The sequence below is a fragment of the Canis lupus genome, chromosome 3, assembly GCF_003254725.2.
Source record: "Canis lupus dingo isolate Sandy chromosome 3, ASM325472v2, whole genome shotgun sequence".
Classification (NCBI taxonomy): domain Eukaryota; kingdom Metazoa; phylum Chordata; class Mammalia; order Carnivora; family Canidae; genus Canis; species Canis lupus.
In genome coordinates, this window is record NC_064245.1 from 73,278,641 (window position 1) to 73,291,522 (window position 12,882).

At 39.0% G+C, this 12,882-nt stretch overlaps 1 protein-coding gene across 24 annotated transcripts in view; it reads right to left on the minus strand.

Annotated features, from left to right (window-relative positions):
* WDR19 (WD repeat domain 19) overlaps positions 1-12,882 on the minus strand; it is a 176,404-nt gene that overhangs the window by 101,340 nt on the left and 62,182 nt on the right. For 23 of the 24 annotated variants that reach the window (XR_007409958.1, XR_007409963.1, XR_007409962.1 and 20 more), the window contains exons 29-31: positions 5,253-5,330; positions 3,683-3,779; positions 2,022-2,146 (exon numbers count right to left, since the gene is read on the minus strand). Coding sequence is in view for 10 of the 24 variants with exons in the window: in XM_025437616.3 (XP_025293401.3) it covers positions 2,022-2,146; positions 3,683-3,779; positions 5,253-5,330 (300 nt within the window). In the remaining 14 variants the exon portion in view is untranslated. Of the gene's footprint in view, positions 1-2,021; positions 2,147-3,682; positions 3,780-5,252; positions 5,331-12,099; positions 12,811-12,882 lie in introns of those variants that run through there. The other variant, XM_049108679.1, reaches the window with a different exon arrangement.

Genomic DNA, 12,882 nt, shown 5'->3' on the forward strand with positions numbered 1-12,882 from the left:
AAGTTATTGTGAGACCTGAAAGTGGAGTCTCTCAGGCAGAAAGGATGAGTTGTTAAGGGAAGAGGGCACTGCTGTGGTTAAGGCCAAGGGGCAGTGGTGGCTGGAAAGACTGGGTGAGTACGGAGTGAGTATGTGTGTGGTCTGTGATCATGGCCAGGCCATGATGTCACAGTATCATCCAGCAAGATGGGGTAGCCCACAGAGGTGAGGCAGGAGATAGGGGTGGGGGTGGAGAGAAGTAGACCCAGTAGGAGGCAGAACTGGTGGTATTTGGTGAGAATGTGCAGGGCGAGTTTAGAGTAACTCCCAGGCATCAGGTCTAAGCAAATGGAAGATAGTATAATTTACTGAGCTCTGCAACATAATAAATATTAACTGAATCTCAAGAAGGGATAGGGAATCCCTTGCTGCTTGTCCTCCACTGACTCTCTGGGCCTCAGAATGTTTGGTGTTTGCATAAGAGTTGAGAACTGTGGCAATAGGGAAGAGTCACAGGTGCCCCTCAGTGGGAGGGGAGCAGGGTGTCTGGTTGGTCCTATGTAAGTGACAGGCCAGCTCTTGGGGCCAGAGGAAAAGACTTGAGAGCCATCCCTGTGATGAATGGTGGTAGAAAGCCCTGGTTCTGGAGGGCTTCTTAGGATTCCCTAACCCTTGCTTCCCGTCTTCTACCCCACAAAACTCCATTTTGCTGGATTCTGTGCTCCTAGCACATTGGCATCACCACTCATGCCTGCAGTTGAGAGAAGTCTCCCTTCTCCCTTTCTACTTCTTTCCATGTGAGAAGGTATGCTCCTGCTGCTCTGGAAGCAAATGTATTCTTGGGGGTTGCAAGTTGGAATTCTAGGGTTTTTTCTTACAGAACTGTGTGGCCTAATATGGTAGTCACTAGCCAGATACAGCTATTTAAATTTTAAATTTAAAATTATATAAAACAAATTTGGCTTATCAGTTGCACTAACTGTGCTTCAGGTGCTCCACAGCCAGGCCAGTGGCTGCTGTAGGGGGCAGCACAGACACAGTACACTTACAACGCTGTAGAAAGTTCTGGGGGATGGTGCTGTTAAGAGATCATATCAGGATCTAAATAATTTGTAAGAGGAGTCCTCTATCCTAGGTACCATCAAAATTAAATAAGCTCTTGTAGACTGGCCTGAAAACTAAATCAGCATTAACATGGGAAGATGTGCTTTGATATAATGAAAATATAGAAAAATACCTAAGTTGAATTCTACCTATATCTTTACAGAGATGCTGTGTGTGTGAATGTATTTATACACATAAAACATTTAAGTAAATGGTACATACGAGCATTTGAGGTCTGCATGCTATATTTTTTTAATTAAAACTTACTAATTAAAAAAACAAAATACAACTGGACATAAATATAATCCTAATGTGATTAAAAAGTAAGAGTGCACCCATGTATGTATAGAAGCATAAAGGATATTTACAGCGCAGTGATAGCAGCTGTTACGTAGGGCGATGGACTTAGAAGGTACTTTTCCATTATACATTTCTACATTCTCTAAGTCTTTTCAGTGAATATGTGGTTTTATATTGAGATGAAAACTAAACTCAAAAATTGTGGGAGAGTATAAAATCTATCTTAGAATTCATAAACTAGTAAGCTCTGGTTAAATGTCTTAGGTAAATCCTTTTTTTTTTTACCAGGTGATTCCCTAATATATACACAGAGAAACCTGCTTTCCCTCTTATCCCCTTCCTGGGGATTGGTCCCATGCCTCCTCTGCCCCATGTCTCATTCCCTTTAGGAAACTACTTTTGCTAGCTAGACTTTTGAGTATATTTCTAATTTTATTTACAGTGAATATATATTCATTCTTATGTTTTGCCCTTTTGTACACAAAAGGTAGCATACAGTGTAATTATTGTTTTTTTCACTTAACAGTATGGAGATCTAGAAAATGGCTCTAATCCGATGGAGAGGTGCCCATGAGAAATCCCTTCAGGTGATAAACTCACTTGGCAGACTACGTCCCGAGTCACTCGAAGGGCCTCACCTTCACTAGTATATAGCTGTGCAGAATCATGAGGTTGGTAGCCATCTCCGAGGGAATCTTGATCTTCTGGGATTTAAGTTCTGCATACATACTAAAGAGAACGTCGTGGGCATTCCGATAGTTTCCTTGAAAAAAGGTGGCAGAATGATATTATTGCAGAGGATGAAATCTGAGGGCTTCCTGTAGTCCTTATTTTTTTGAAGTTTTTATTGAAATTCCAACATACGGTGTAATATTAGTTTCAGGTGTACAATATAGTGGCTCAAGATTTCTATGCATCACCAGGGGCTCATCATCATGTGGACCCTCACTGTACAGGCAGACTTTGTTACCAGCATTATCTGTTAAATTTCTCATCTAAAATAACTTAATAGTTTTTCCTGTGCTAACTGATGATAGTGTCCAGCCAGTCCCTCAGGGAGAGAATGTTGTCATCTGAGGTATCTCCTTCCTCAGGGCACCACCTGCTCCCAAAGCCAGGGGGTCAGACCAGTTCTGAGTCTACCTTCTAAGCCTCCAAAGTCCAGCCCCACGGGTCGCTTTCATGCTTCTCGCCAGCACCACTCTGCAGCAGCATACTAATTGGCACTCCCCTGTGCTTGTTCTGCCTCCATTCTCATGTCAGAGTGTTCTGGAAAAATGCCAAATTCACACTCCAACAGAAAACCCTCCAAGGGTCTTGGGGATGGAGTACAAGTTCCTGAGCAGAGGGCCCGAGCCCTTCAGGATATGCCTCTGCCTGCCTGATGGACCTGCCTCTGAGCCCTGGTAGGTGCCCCTGCACCCCCTGCTGCTGTTCTCCTTGGACACCCCCTTCTCCCTCAGCTCCTGCCTGAACCTCGGCCTTTCAAAACTCGGGGGGAACTTCTGTTGCCTTCTCTCCTCTCCATCCTCCAACTCCCTATACATCCACCCCTCAGGATGAGGTGGGTCTCTCTCATGGTGCCCTTCTAATGGGTTTTCTTTCCACTCTGGCACTTCTCAGCCTGTATAACAACTCTGAATCTACTTTCTATGTGTCCCACCTAACCAGGACTCCCTAAGGGCAGAACTGGGGCTCAGTCCTCTGAATCCTGAGCCCGCATCATGTATCCCTATAGTAAGTGTTGGATCAATGTAAAATGAATAAAGTAGTGATTTTTTAAATTCTATATTTGCCAAAGCTGTGTTCCATATTTATGAACATCTAAAAGAATCAGCTTGCAAAAATTAGTCAATAAATATTCAGAGAGCATGTGAATAAGTGAGTAGAACCATTCTGGAGGTTCTATAGATAGTCCCTGTATACTCTTAAGAGCTAGGTCAATAACCATACCACATCATCTCCCATCTTCTAACATCTTTTATGTTGTTAAAGCCCTATACATTGGATGGGAAGGAAGTGCTGCATGGTGTAGGAGAGAGGCTATGTGCTGGTTGAGGGTAGAGAGGCTGCCTTCTTGGAGATGAGAGCCTTGAGGCCATTAAGGGAGGATGAAACAGCACAAGCAAGGACACATTAATGGGGTTATTCTGTGATGGGGAATTATTTTACTTCTCTCGAACCCAGAAATGATTATTTCCTTAATCTTCTGGGTTCGGAGCAAACCCAGATCAGAAAAGAGGATGGGGTTTGATTCTACTACTTGAATATGAGAAACAGATGAATTTCCAGGGCCTACCTGCAGACTGCTCTTCTCTGGCAATGATGATGGCAGTCCGGGCAGCTTCTCGGGATTGTTTCAGGGCCATGTACAAGCGGAACAGGTACTTGGCATCCTGACATACAAACCATTAGAGAAACATCACTGTCTTCATTAGCTAAGGGGAGAAACACCTACAATTTTGCATTTCAGTTGAAATCCACTTTTGATACTGTTTTTAAAAAAATCCATTCAACAAAGAATTTGCTTTATCAAGTATTTATTTATAGTTCAGTATGTGCCAGGTCATATTCTAAGTACTTGAGAAGTATTAATGTGTTTAAATCTTCATACCTTCCCTGGGAGGAAGGTACAATTATATGCCAATTGCACTGATGAGAAACAAACATAACAGGGCCTCTTCAGAGTCTGGATCTGACCCATGGTGATTGGGCCTCAGAATCTGTTCCTAACCCTACTCCATAGAGTTACCTCCTGTGTACTTGAAATCAAGTTGGTACAATGTACTAACTTTGCAAAATTTCAAAAACTGTTACACCTATATAAATTTGGCCCATAAAAACTTTGGCCTTTGACTATTTTCTATTCCCATTCTCTTCACCTCTAGACAATTTCATATACTTGATGCTGGTTTCTGATTTTGTTAAAATAAGAGGACATAAGGTGAGCTGGTTTGGAACAGTCTAAGGGCCTGGGGCTCCACATCTCTATCTGTGAAATACTGGAAATGGACTCGGGGATCAAGTTCCCTATAATCCTCTCCAGCTATGACATTCTTGCACCTTCGCTCCAAATCAGTAAGGTGACTCCCTTCACAAGAAAATCACCTCAAACATCACAGTAAAAGGCAAGAAAAAGGCAAAATAAAACCAAACAAGGTCATTCTCGTAGGGAATGAAAGAGGATCAGTGTCTGTATAAACTCCCAAGAGTCACATACTTTGAAAATATGTTCTTAATTATTTATTTCTACTTTATATTTACAGTGAGTTACTTTTACGCTAAATAGGATTTTTAAAAAAATATTTTATTTATTTATTTATTCATGAGAGACAGAGAGAGAGAGGCAGAGACACAGGCAGAGGGAGAAGCAGGCTCCATGCAGGGAGCCTGATGTAGGATTTGATCCCGGGACTCTAGGATCACACCCTAGGCCAAAGGCAGGCTCCAAACCACTGAGCCACCTGGGGATCCCGCTGAATATGATTGTTATTAGTTCCCCAATATTTGAAATGTGAACAAAGTATACTGATTTTTAGGGATTAATGCTAACTCATAATTCTAATAATATTTCTTATAGTTCCCAGAATAAATAAAACTCTTTACCTTTGAGGAAAATTGCGGGTGGTAAGAATTGTTATCTTGATGATGGTTGTGCCTATTGCACAGGTGGCAATGCCAGTGTCAGAGTGAATATACCTAATATCCTCTAAAATGCAGGGTCAGTTTAGAAGACTTCAGGCTAAACTTAGAAAACTGTTTAAGTCTATGATGCAGGAGCCATAATAGGTAAAAACAGGGCAGAATAAAGTCAAATCAAATTAACTAAAATACTTAAAAAATCCAAGTGACAACAATATTCCTGGTACCTTAGGCATGCCATCACTCTCTCCCATAAGGTGGTCTATCAGCTGATTGGTCAGCAGTTCATCTTTGGCTTGACCAACCTAGTTAGGAAGAGAAAGAAACCATAAATTCAGCATCTTAAAAAACTAGGAAGGAAGAGGAGTGGAGGAAATAAATAATCTTGTGCTAAGGAAATAGAATAAAAAAATTGTAAAAATATCTATAGTTAAGAACCTGACATGATACAAATTCAGAGTCCTTCATTCATTTATAAAGTCTCCATTAATAAAAGTCCCTCCTTAGAAGCTATAGCTTCTCTAAGTTGCTGTATCAAAAGGCTGCATTTTTTTTTCACACACAGAATACACTTCTTGAATGTTTCAGTAAAAACTTTAAGGTAAGTGACATCTAGACAATAGGGTCCTGAGTGCAGGAACTGGGCCGTCTGTGACAACATAGCACCAAGTGCTGCATCTTCAGCATTTTCAAGGGAAATGAACTTGTCCATGGCCACATGCCATCCAAAGCAGAAAAAGTATGGCTGTAGGGACCCAGAAGAGGGCAGGCAACTGGAAGTGTAGGTGGAGTTTTGGAGAGGATGCTGGCCTGGAGATCTAGATCTGAGAGTCACTTCCATGAAGGTCAGCATTAAGTCACTATTGTTGCATAGTGTAGAAGAAAACTTATGTACCATATTGGAGGATGGGAATGTGTTAGTTGGAGTAACTACTGACATGAGTAGGAGGCTTAAGACTCTTGTGTCTATAAAAAAGGGGTGAGCCAAGAATACAACTGGAGGTACACTAGAGGGGAGGAATACTGGAGTATAGCACTGCCTTCACTGTATTAGTGATACAGTAAGAAAAGCCACTGGAAAATGAAGGTAATGGTCATTAGGACAAAGCAACACATGGCCTAGCTTGCTACAGGGGAAAGAATAAAAAGAAGTTTGAAAGTTCCTTGTGCAGAAGGGATTGTTGTGAATCTGTGGAGTAGAGGGGCTCTTGTGGATTTCTACACACTTGTGTGTCATCAGTGCAAGAAAGCTAAGCTTTTATAAATCTATTGCCTTTACTTTTACCATTGCCATAAGGAAAGGACGCTCGCTGTATGGAAGAGAAATCCTTTATAGTTCCTCATGTGTATGGTTTTGGGTGAATAAGCCAGTATAGAGACATGGTTAAAGCAAAGAAAGGCTCTGGAATCAGCCTGCTTGAACTCAAAAGATCACCTGAGTGATCTTCAGGTTACTCTTGGGACCTCAATGAGGATAAAGATAATACCTAACTCACAGTTTTAAGGATTAAATAAGTTAATATCCTTAAAGTGCCTGGACTGGTGCTAAGTAAATGGTGTTGCCAGATATAGCAAATAAAAATACAGGACACCAGTTAAATTTGAATTTCAGAGGCTTGAGCACACCCAAAATGTTAGGATAGAGGGAAAGGGTAGCTGGTAAGGAACAGGTGTGGCCACTAAGAATTAAAATTAAAAGGAGGATGGAGACAGAAGGCTGAGGAACACTAACATTTAAGAAGCAGAAAAGTCAGTGAAGGAGGCTGAGAAAGGACCATCTGAGAACTAGAGAAACAGTGTTCTAAGGGAGTAAAAATTTCAAGAAAGGTGTAGTATAATAACATAAAATGCTGCCATAACATGGAGTAAAGACTGAGAAGAGACTCATGCATTTAGCATGTAGGAGATCATTGGGGACCTTTTAGAGAAGGTTTATAGAAAGGTGAAGGCAGAAGCTGACTGCAAAGAGGCAGGAAGGCCCGCGACATGGCTACCGGATACTGTGAAGACCCATCTTTCTCAACCATCTCCTGGGTTCACTCAGATAATGATTCTCCACTAGGCCTCTACTACACACACATCAACACACATACACACATGCCAAGAATGTATTTCAGCAACTTGAGGGGTAGAAGATGGGGGTGGGGTTGAGGTGGGTGAAGTATGAATATTTTAAAGATATTCTTAATTATAGGGTCAGCAAGTAAGAGTGGACAGACTATAAGAAAGTTCAATTCGGGGGAGGGTGTCTCAAGGTAGAAAGGAAAGAAAAGAATGGAAGATTGGAAAAAAATTTATATCATCTATATAGTGCTTCTACTGAGCTGGGAACCAACATGTGTTCAATTCAGCAAATATTTACTGAGTGCCCACAATGTGCTAAACCCTCTATGAAAAAATGAGTCCTTGACCTTGAGGAGCTATTACTCTGAAGGGGTGATAATTGTAGTGGTAAGTGATGTTCAAAAGTACTTAGACAAGATTCTAAGGAGGGTGAAATTTCAGGAAAGGCTTATGTGTGAAGTGGGTTTTCTGTGTTGTGTAGGAGCATGAAGACAAGGGTGTATTTAAAAAAAATAAAAATTAAAAAATTAAAAAAAATGTCCCTATTACCCAAAGCAATTACAGATTCAGTGTGATGCCTATCAAAATTCTAATGGCATGCTTCACAGAACTAGAACAAATAATTCTAAATTTTGTATGGAACCACAGAAGATCCCAAATAGCCAAAGCAATGTTGAGAAAGAAGAACAAAATTGCACGCAGGAATCATGCTCCCTGATTTCAAATTATACTACAAAGCTACTGTAATCAAAACAGTATGGTACTAGTACAAAAACAGGTCAATGGAGAGAGCCCAGAATAAAACCCACACATATAGGGACAGTTAATCTATGATAAAGGAGCCAAAACCATACAATGAAGAAAGGACAGTCTTATTTTTTTTAAGATTTTATTTATTTATTCATGAGAGACACACAGAGAGAGGCAGAGACATAGGCAGAGGGAGAAGCAGGCTCCCTCTGGGGAGCCCAACATGAGACTTGATCCTAGGACCCCAGGATCACACCCTGAGCCAAAGGCAGACGCTCAACCACTGAGCCAGCCAGGCGCCCCAAGACAATCATTTTAATAAAAATTGGCTCAGCTGGCTAAGTTTCTGTCTTGATTTTGGCTCAGGTCATGATCTCAGGGTTGGGAAACAGAGCGCTGCATTGGTTCCATGCTGAGAGTGGAGCCTGCTTGGGATTGTCACTCCCTTTCCCTCTGCCACCTGCCCGCTCATGCTCTCTCTCTAAAAAAAAAAAATTAAGAATAAATAAAAATAAAATAAAAGTGAACAAGATAAGTGCAGCCCCTGCCCCCACTCCCACAAACTTGGGAAAAGTGGAAAGCCACATTGAAAAGAATGAAACTAGACCACTTTCTTACACCATACACAAACATTAACTCAAAATGTATTAGGCTTAAATGTGAGACCTGAAACCATGAAATTCCTAAAAGAAAACATAAGGGGGGGGTAAATTCCTTGACATCACTCTTAGTGATGTCTTTATGGATCTGACTCCAAAGGCAAGGCAAACAAAAGCAAAAGTGAACAAATGGGATCACATCAAACTAAAAAGTTGCACAGCAAAGGAAACCATCATCAAAAACGAAAAGGCAACCTACCAAATGGGAGAAGGTATTTGCAATCTATATATCCAATAAGGGGTTAATATCCAAAATATATATATAAAAAACTCAAAATATATATATAAAAACCTCATGCAACTCAACTCATCCAAAATATATATATAAAAACTCAAAAAATATATATAAAAAACTCATGCAACTCAACAACAAAACCAACCTGATCAAAAAATGGGCAGAGGATCTGAATAGATATTTCTCTGAAGAAGACATACAAATGGCCAACAGGCACATGAAAAACTGCTGCACATTACTAATTATTAGGAAAATGCAAATCAAAACCACAATTGAGATATCACCTAACACCTATTAGAGTGGCTATTATCAAAAAGACAAGAAATAACAAATGTTGGAAAAAATGTGGCTAAAAGGGAACCCTGGTATGCTGTTGGTGGGATTTTAAATTAGTACAGTCACTATGGAAAACAGTATGGAGATTCCTCAAAAAATTTAGAACTACCACATGCCCCAGCCATTCCATTGCTCAGTATTTATTGAAATAATATAAAAACACTAATTTAAAAAATATGTGTAGTTATGTTTGTTGCAACATTTACAATAGCCAAGATATGAAAATTTGCATCCATTCATAGGATGAATAAATATGTCATATATATATATATATATATATATATATATATATATATATATATACACACATACACACACAATGGAATACTACTCGGCCATAAAAAAGAATGAAATCTTGCCAAATGTGACAACATGGATGGTCTTTGAGGGAATTATGCTAAGTGAAATAAGACAAAGACAGATACTATAAAATTTCACTCATATGTGGAATCTAAAACAAAATAAAACCAAACAAATTCATAGATACAGAGAACAGACCAGTGGTGCAGAAAGGAAGGAGGTTGGGGGATGGGTGAAATAGGTCAACTATATGATGATGGATGGTAACTAGACCTATGATGGTGATCCTTTGTAGTGCATACAGATATCGAATTATAAAGCTGTACAATTGAACCTTATATAATTAAAAACGAAATTAAGAAATGTAATCTCTGATATCTTGTTGTACCTGAGGGCAAGGAAGCTATTAGAGATTAATTAGGATTGTGTCAAAATGCAATAATCATTAACGCAAAGAGACATTTGAGCATAAAAAATATCAACTGCAATGGACTGAAATCAAATACGTTAAAAACCTATGATTTCACAATGATATTAAAAACAAAATTACCTCTGGAGGTCACCTACAGAGGTCATTTACAACCCCTAATGAAATAACGGATCTAGGTAATAAATATTAATGGCTGCCATTAGGCAAAAGGTTGATGGGAAACCTTATAATGGAGGGATCGGGCTGACTGCTCCAACATCCAAAAATCCATTTTAACACCATAAAAACAGAGATGACAAATTATGGGCTATTATAGGCTGAATGTTTATGTCCCCCCTACCCAGTTCATATGTGGAAGCCCTACCCCACGATGTGATTATATTTGAAGATAGGGCCTTTGGGAGTAATTACAGTTAGATGAGGTCATGAGGGTGGGGATCTTATGATGGGATTAGTGGTGTTATAAAAAGGGGAAGGGAGAGAAATTTCCTGGAAAGGTCATGTGAGGACATAGCAAGAAGGTGGCCATCTACATGTCTGGAAGAGAGCTTTCAACCAAAATGGCTGGGCCCTTGACCTTAGCCTTCTCAGCCTCCAGAACTGTGAGAAATAAATTTCTGTTTTTTAAGCCACCTAAACTCTGTGGTATTTTGTTAGGGCAGCCTGAGCAAATTAAGATATTAGGAACCTACTTAAGCAAAATACATAAATCAAGAAAGACAATTATCATATGATCTCACTCATGGGGAATTTAAGAAACAAAATAGAAGATCTTAGAGGAAGGCAGGGGAAAATAAAACAAGATGAAATCAGAAAGGGAGACAAACCATAAGAGACTCTTAATCATAGGAAACAAACTGAGGGTTACTGGATGGGAGCGGGGGGCAGGATGGGGTAACTGGGTGATGGATGTTCAGGAGGGCACATGATGTCATGAGCACTGAGTATTTTATAAGACTGATGAATCACTGGCCTCTACCTCTGAAATTGATAATACACTACATGTTAATGGAATTTAAACAAAAATTTAAAAAAATATCCAAAGTAAACCCAAGCGAAATCCTAACAACAAAAAGATATGAGCCTACTGATATGATGAAATATGAAGTACACAGTACCATCTATGAAGTCATTTATCTAAAAAGATCAAATCTGTGTCTGATCAAGTATCTAGAATTAATTACCAGTTGGTGGGAAATACAGGAGATGGAGAAATTTGCATCCTAACTAGATGCTCAATAATATCAAGAAATGACTGTTGGAGAAATTGCAAGGCAATGCTGGAAATGTAAAATGGTTTAGCTTCTTTGGGGAAACAGTTGGGCAGTTCCTCAAAATGTTAAACATAGAGTTAACTCATGTCCTACCAATTCCTAGGTATATATACCCAAGAGAAATGAAAACACATGTCCACACAAAAACTTGTACACAAAGGTTAACAGCAGCATTATTCATAAAAGCTCGAAAGTTAGAAGTAACCCAAGTGTCTACCAACTGATGAATAGATAAACACAATGTGGTAGAGTCCTACAATACAGTGTTATTCAGCCAAAAAAGGAATGAAGTATTAGTACATGCTACAACACAGCTGAACTTTGAAAACATTCTACATGAAAGATGCCAGGCACAAAGGTCACATACTGTATGGTTCCAGTTATATAAACTGTCTAGAATATGCAAATCCACAGATTATAATAAAGAATACATATAACACAACAATTAAGACAGTGTGGTAGTGGTACAGGGGAGACAAATCAATGGAAGAGAATACAGAATCCAAAACCAGACTCACACAAAAATGGTCATTTCATCTATAACAAATGCTCCATGGTAATTCAGTGGGGGGGAATGGTCTTTTGATAAATGGTGCTGGATCAACCAGATACCTATATGGGAAAAAAAGATTCCTGACTCCTACCTCGCACCATACACAAAAGTTAATCCAGGATGGGGATAGGCATAAGTACGAAAGCTAAAGCAATCAATCTCTAGAAGAAAACAAAAGAGAAATACCTTAATGACCATGGGATAGGCAATGACTTATCAAATAGGACTAAAAAACACTAACCATTAAAGAAAAGATTCATAAGTTGGACTTTATTAAAACTTAGGAATTTCTATCAAGACACACTGAAGAATAAAAAGGCAAGCCACAGCTTGAGAAATTTTCACAATACACATTTTGATGAAAAGACTTGTATCTAGAAATTATTAAAAAAAGTCCTACAAATCAGTAAGAATAAGGTGAGATGATATAATTAAAAATTAGAAAAAAGATTTAAAATGCACTTCAGAAAAGAGGCTATCCAAATGACCAATATACATATGAAAAGTTGCTCAGTAATCAGTCTTTAGAAAAATGAATTAAAACCATAATGAGATACACTATACATCTATCAGAATAGTTACAATGAAATAGACTGGTAGGTGTTAGTAAAGAGAGCAACTAAATTCTTTCACACTGCGGGTAGAGTGTAAATTGGTATAACTACTTTGAAAAAAATGTTTGGCAATGCCTGCTATGCTAAAATATCTATATCTTATGACCTAATAATTCTACTCCTGGAAATATAAATACACCCAATAAGGCAAAGTGCTACGTCCATCAAAAGACATGAACAAATTTATGGCAACCTTATTCATGACATGCCCAAATTGGAGACAACCCAAATGCCTGTTAACAGAATAATGGTTAAATAAATTGTGGTATAGTCACATAGTGGAATACTACACAGCCACGAATAAGAATGAACTCTTGCTGCATGTAGTAACACACATGCATTAACAGACTGTTGATTGGAAGAAAACTGGACATAAAATAGTACAAAGTATGTATGACTCCATTTATCTGAAATACATAGACAGATAAAACCAATCTATAAGGACAGAAGTCAGAATTGTGGTTACCCTTGGCTGGGGGCACTGACTGGGAGGCAACATAAGAGAGCCTTCTGGGGAGCTGGAAATGTTCTATATCTTGATCTCAGTAGGGGTTTAACCAGTGTACATATCTGAAAAAATGAGTTATATACTTAGGATTTGTGCACTTTATTGCATCCAAGTTACACCTAAAAGAAAATCCA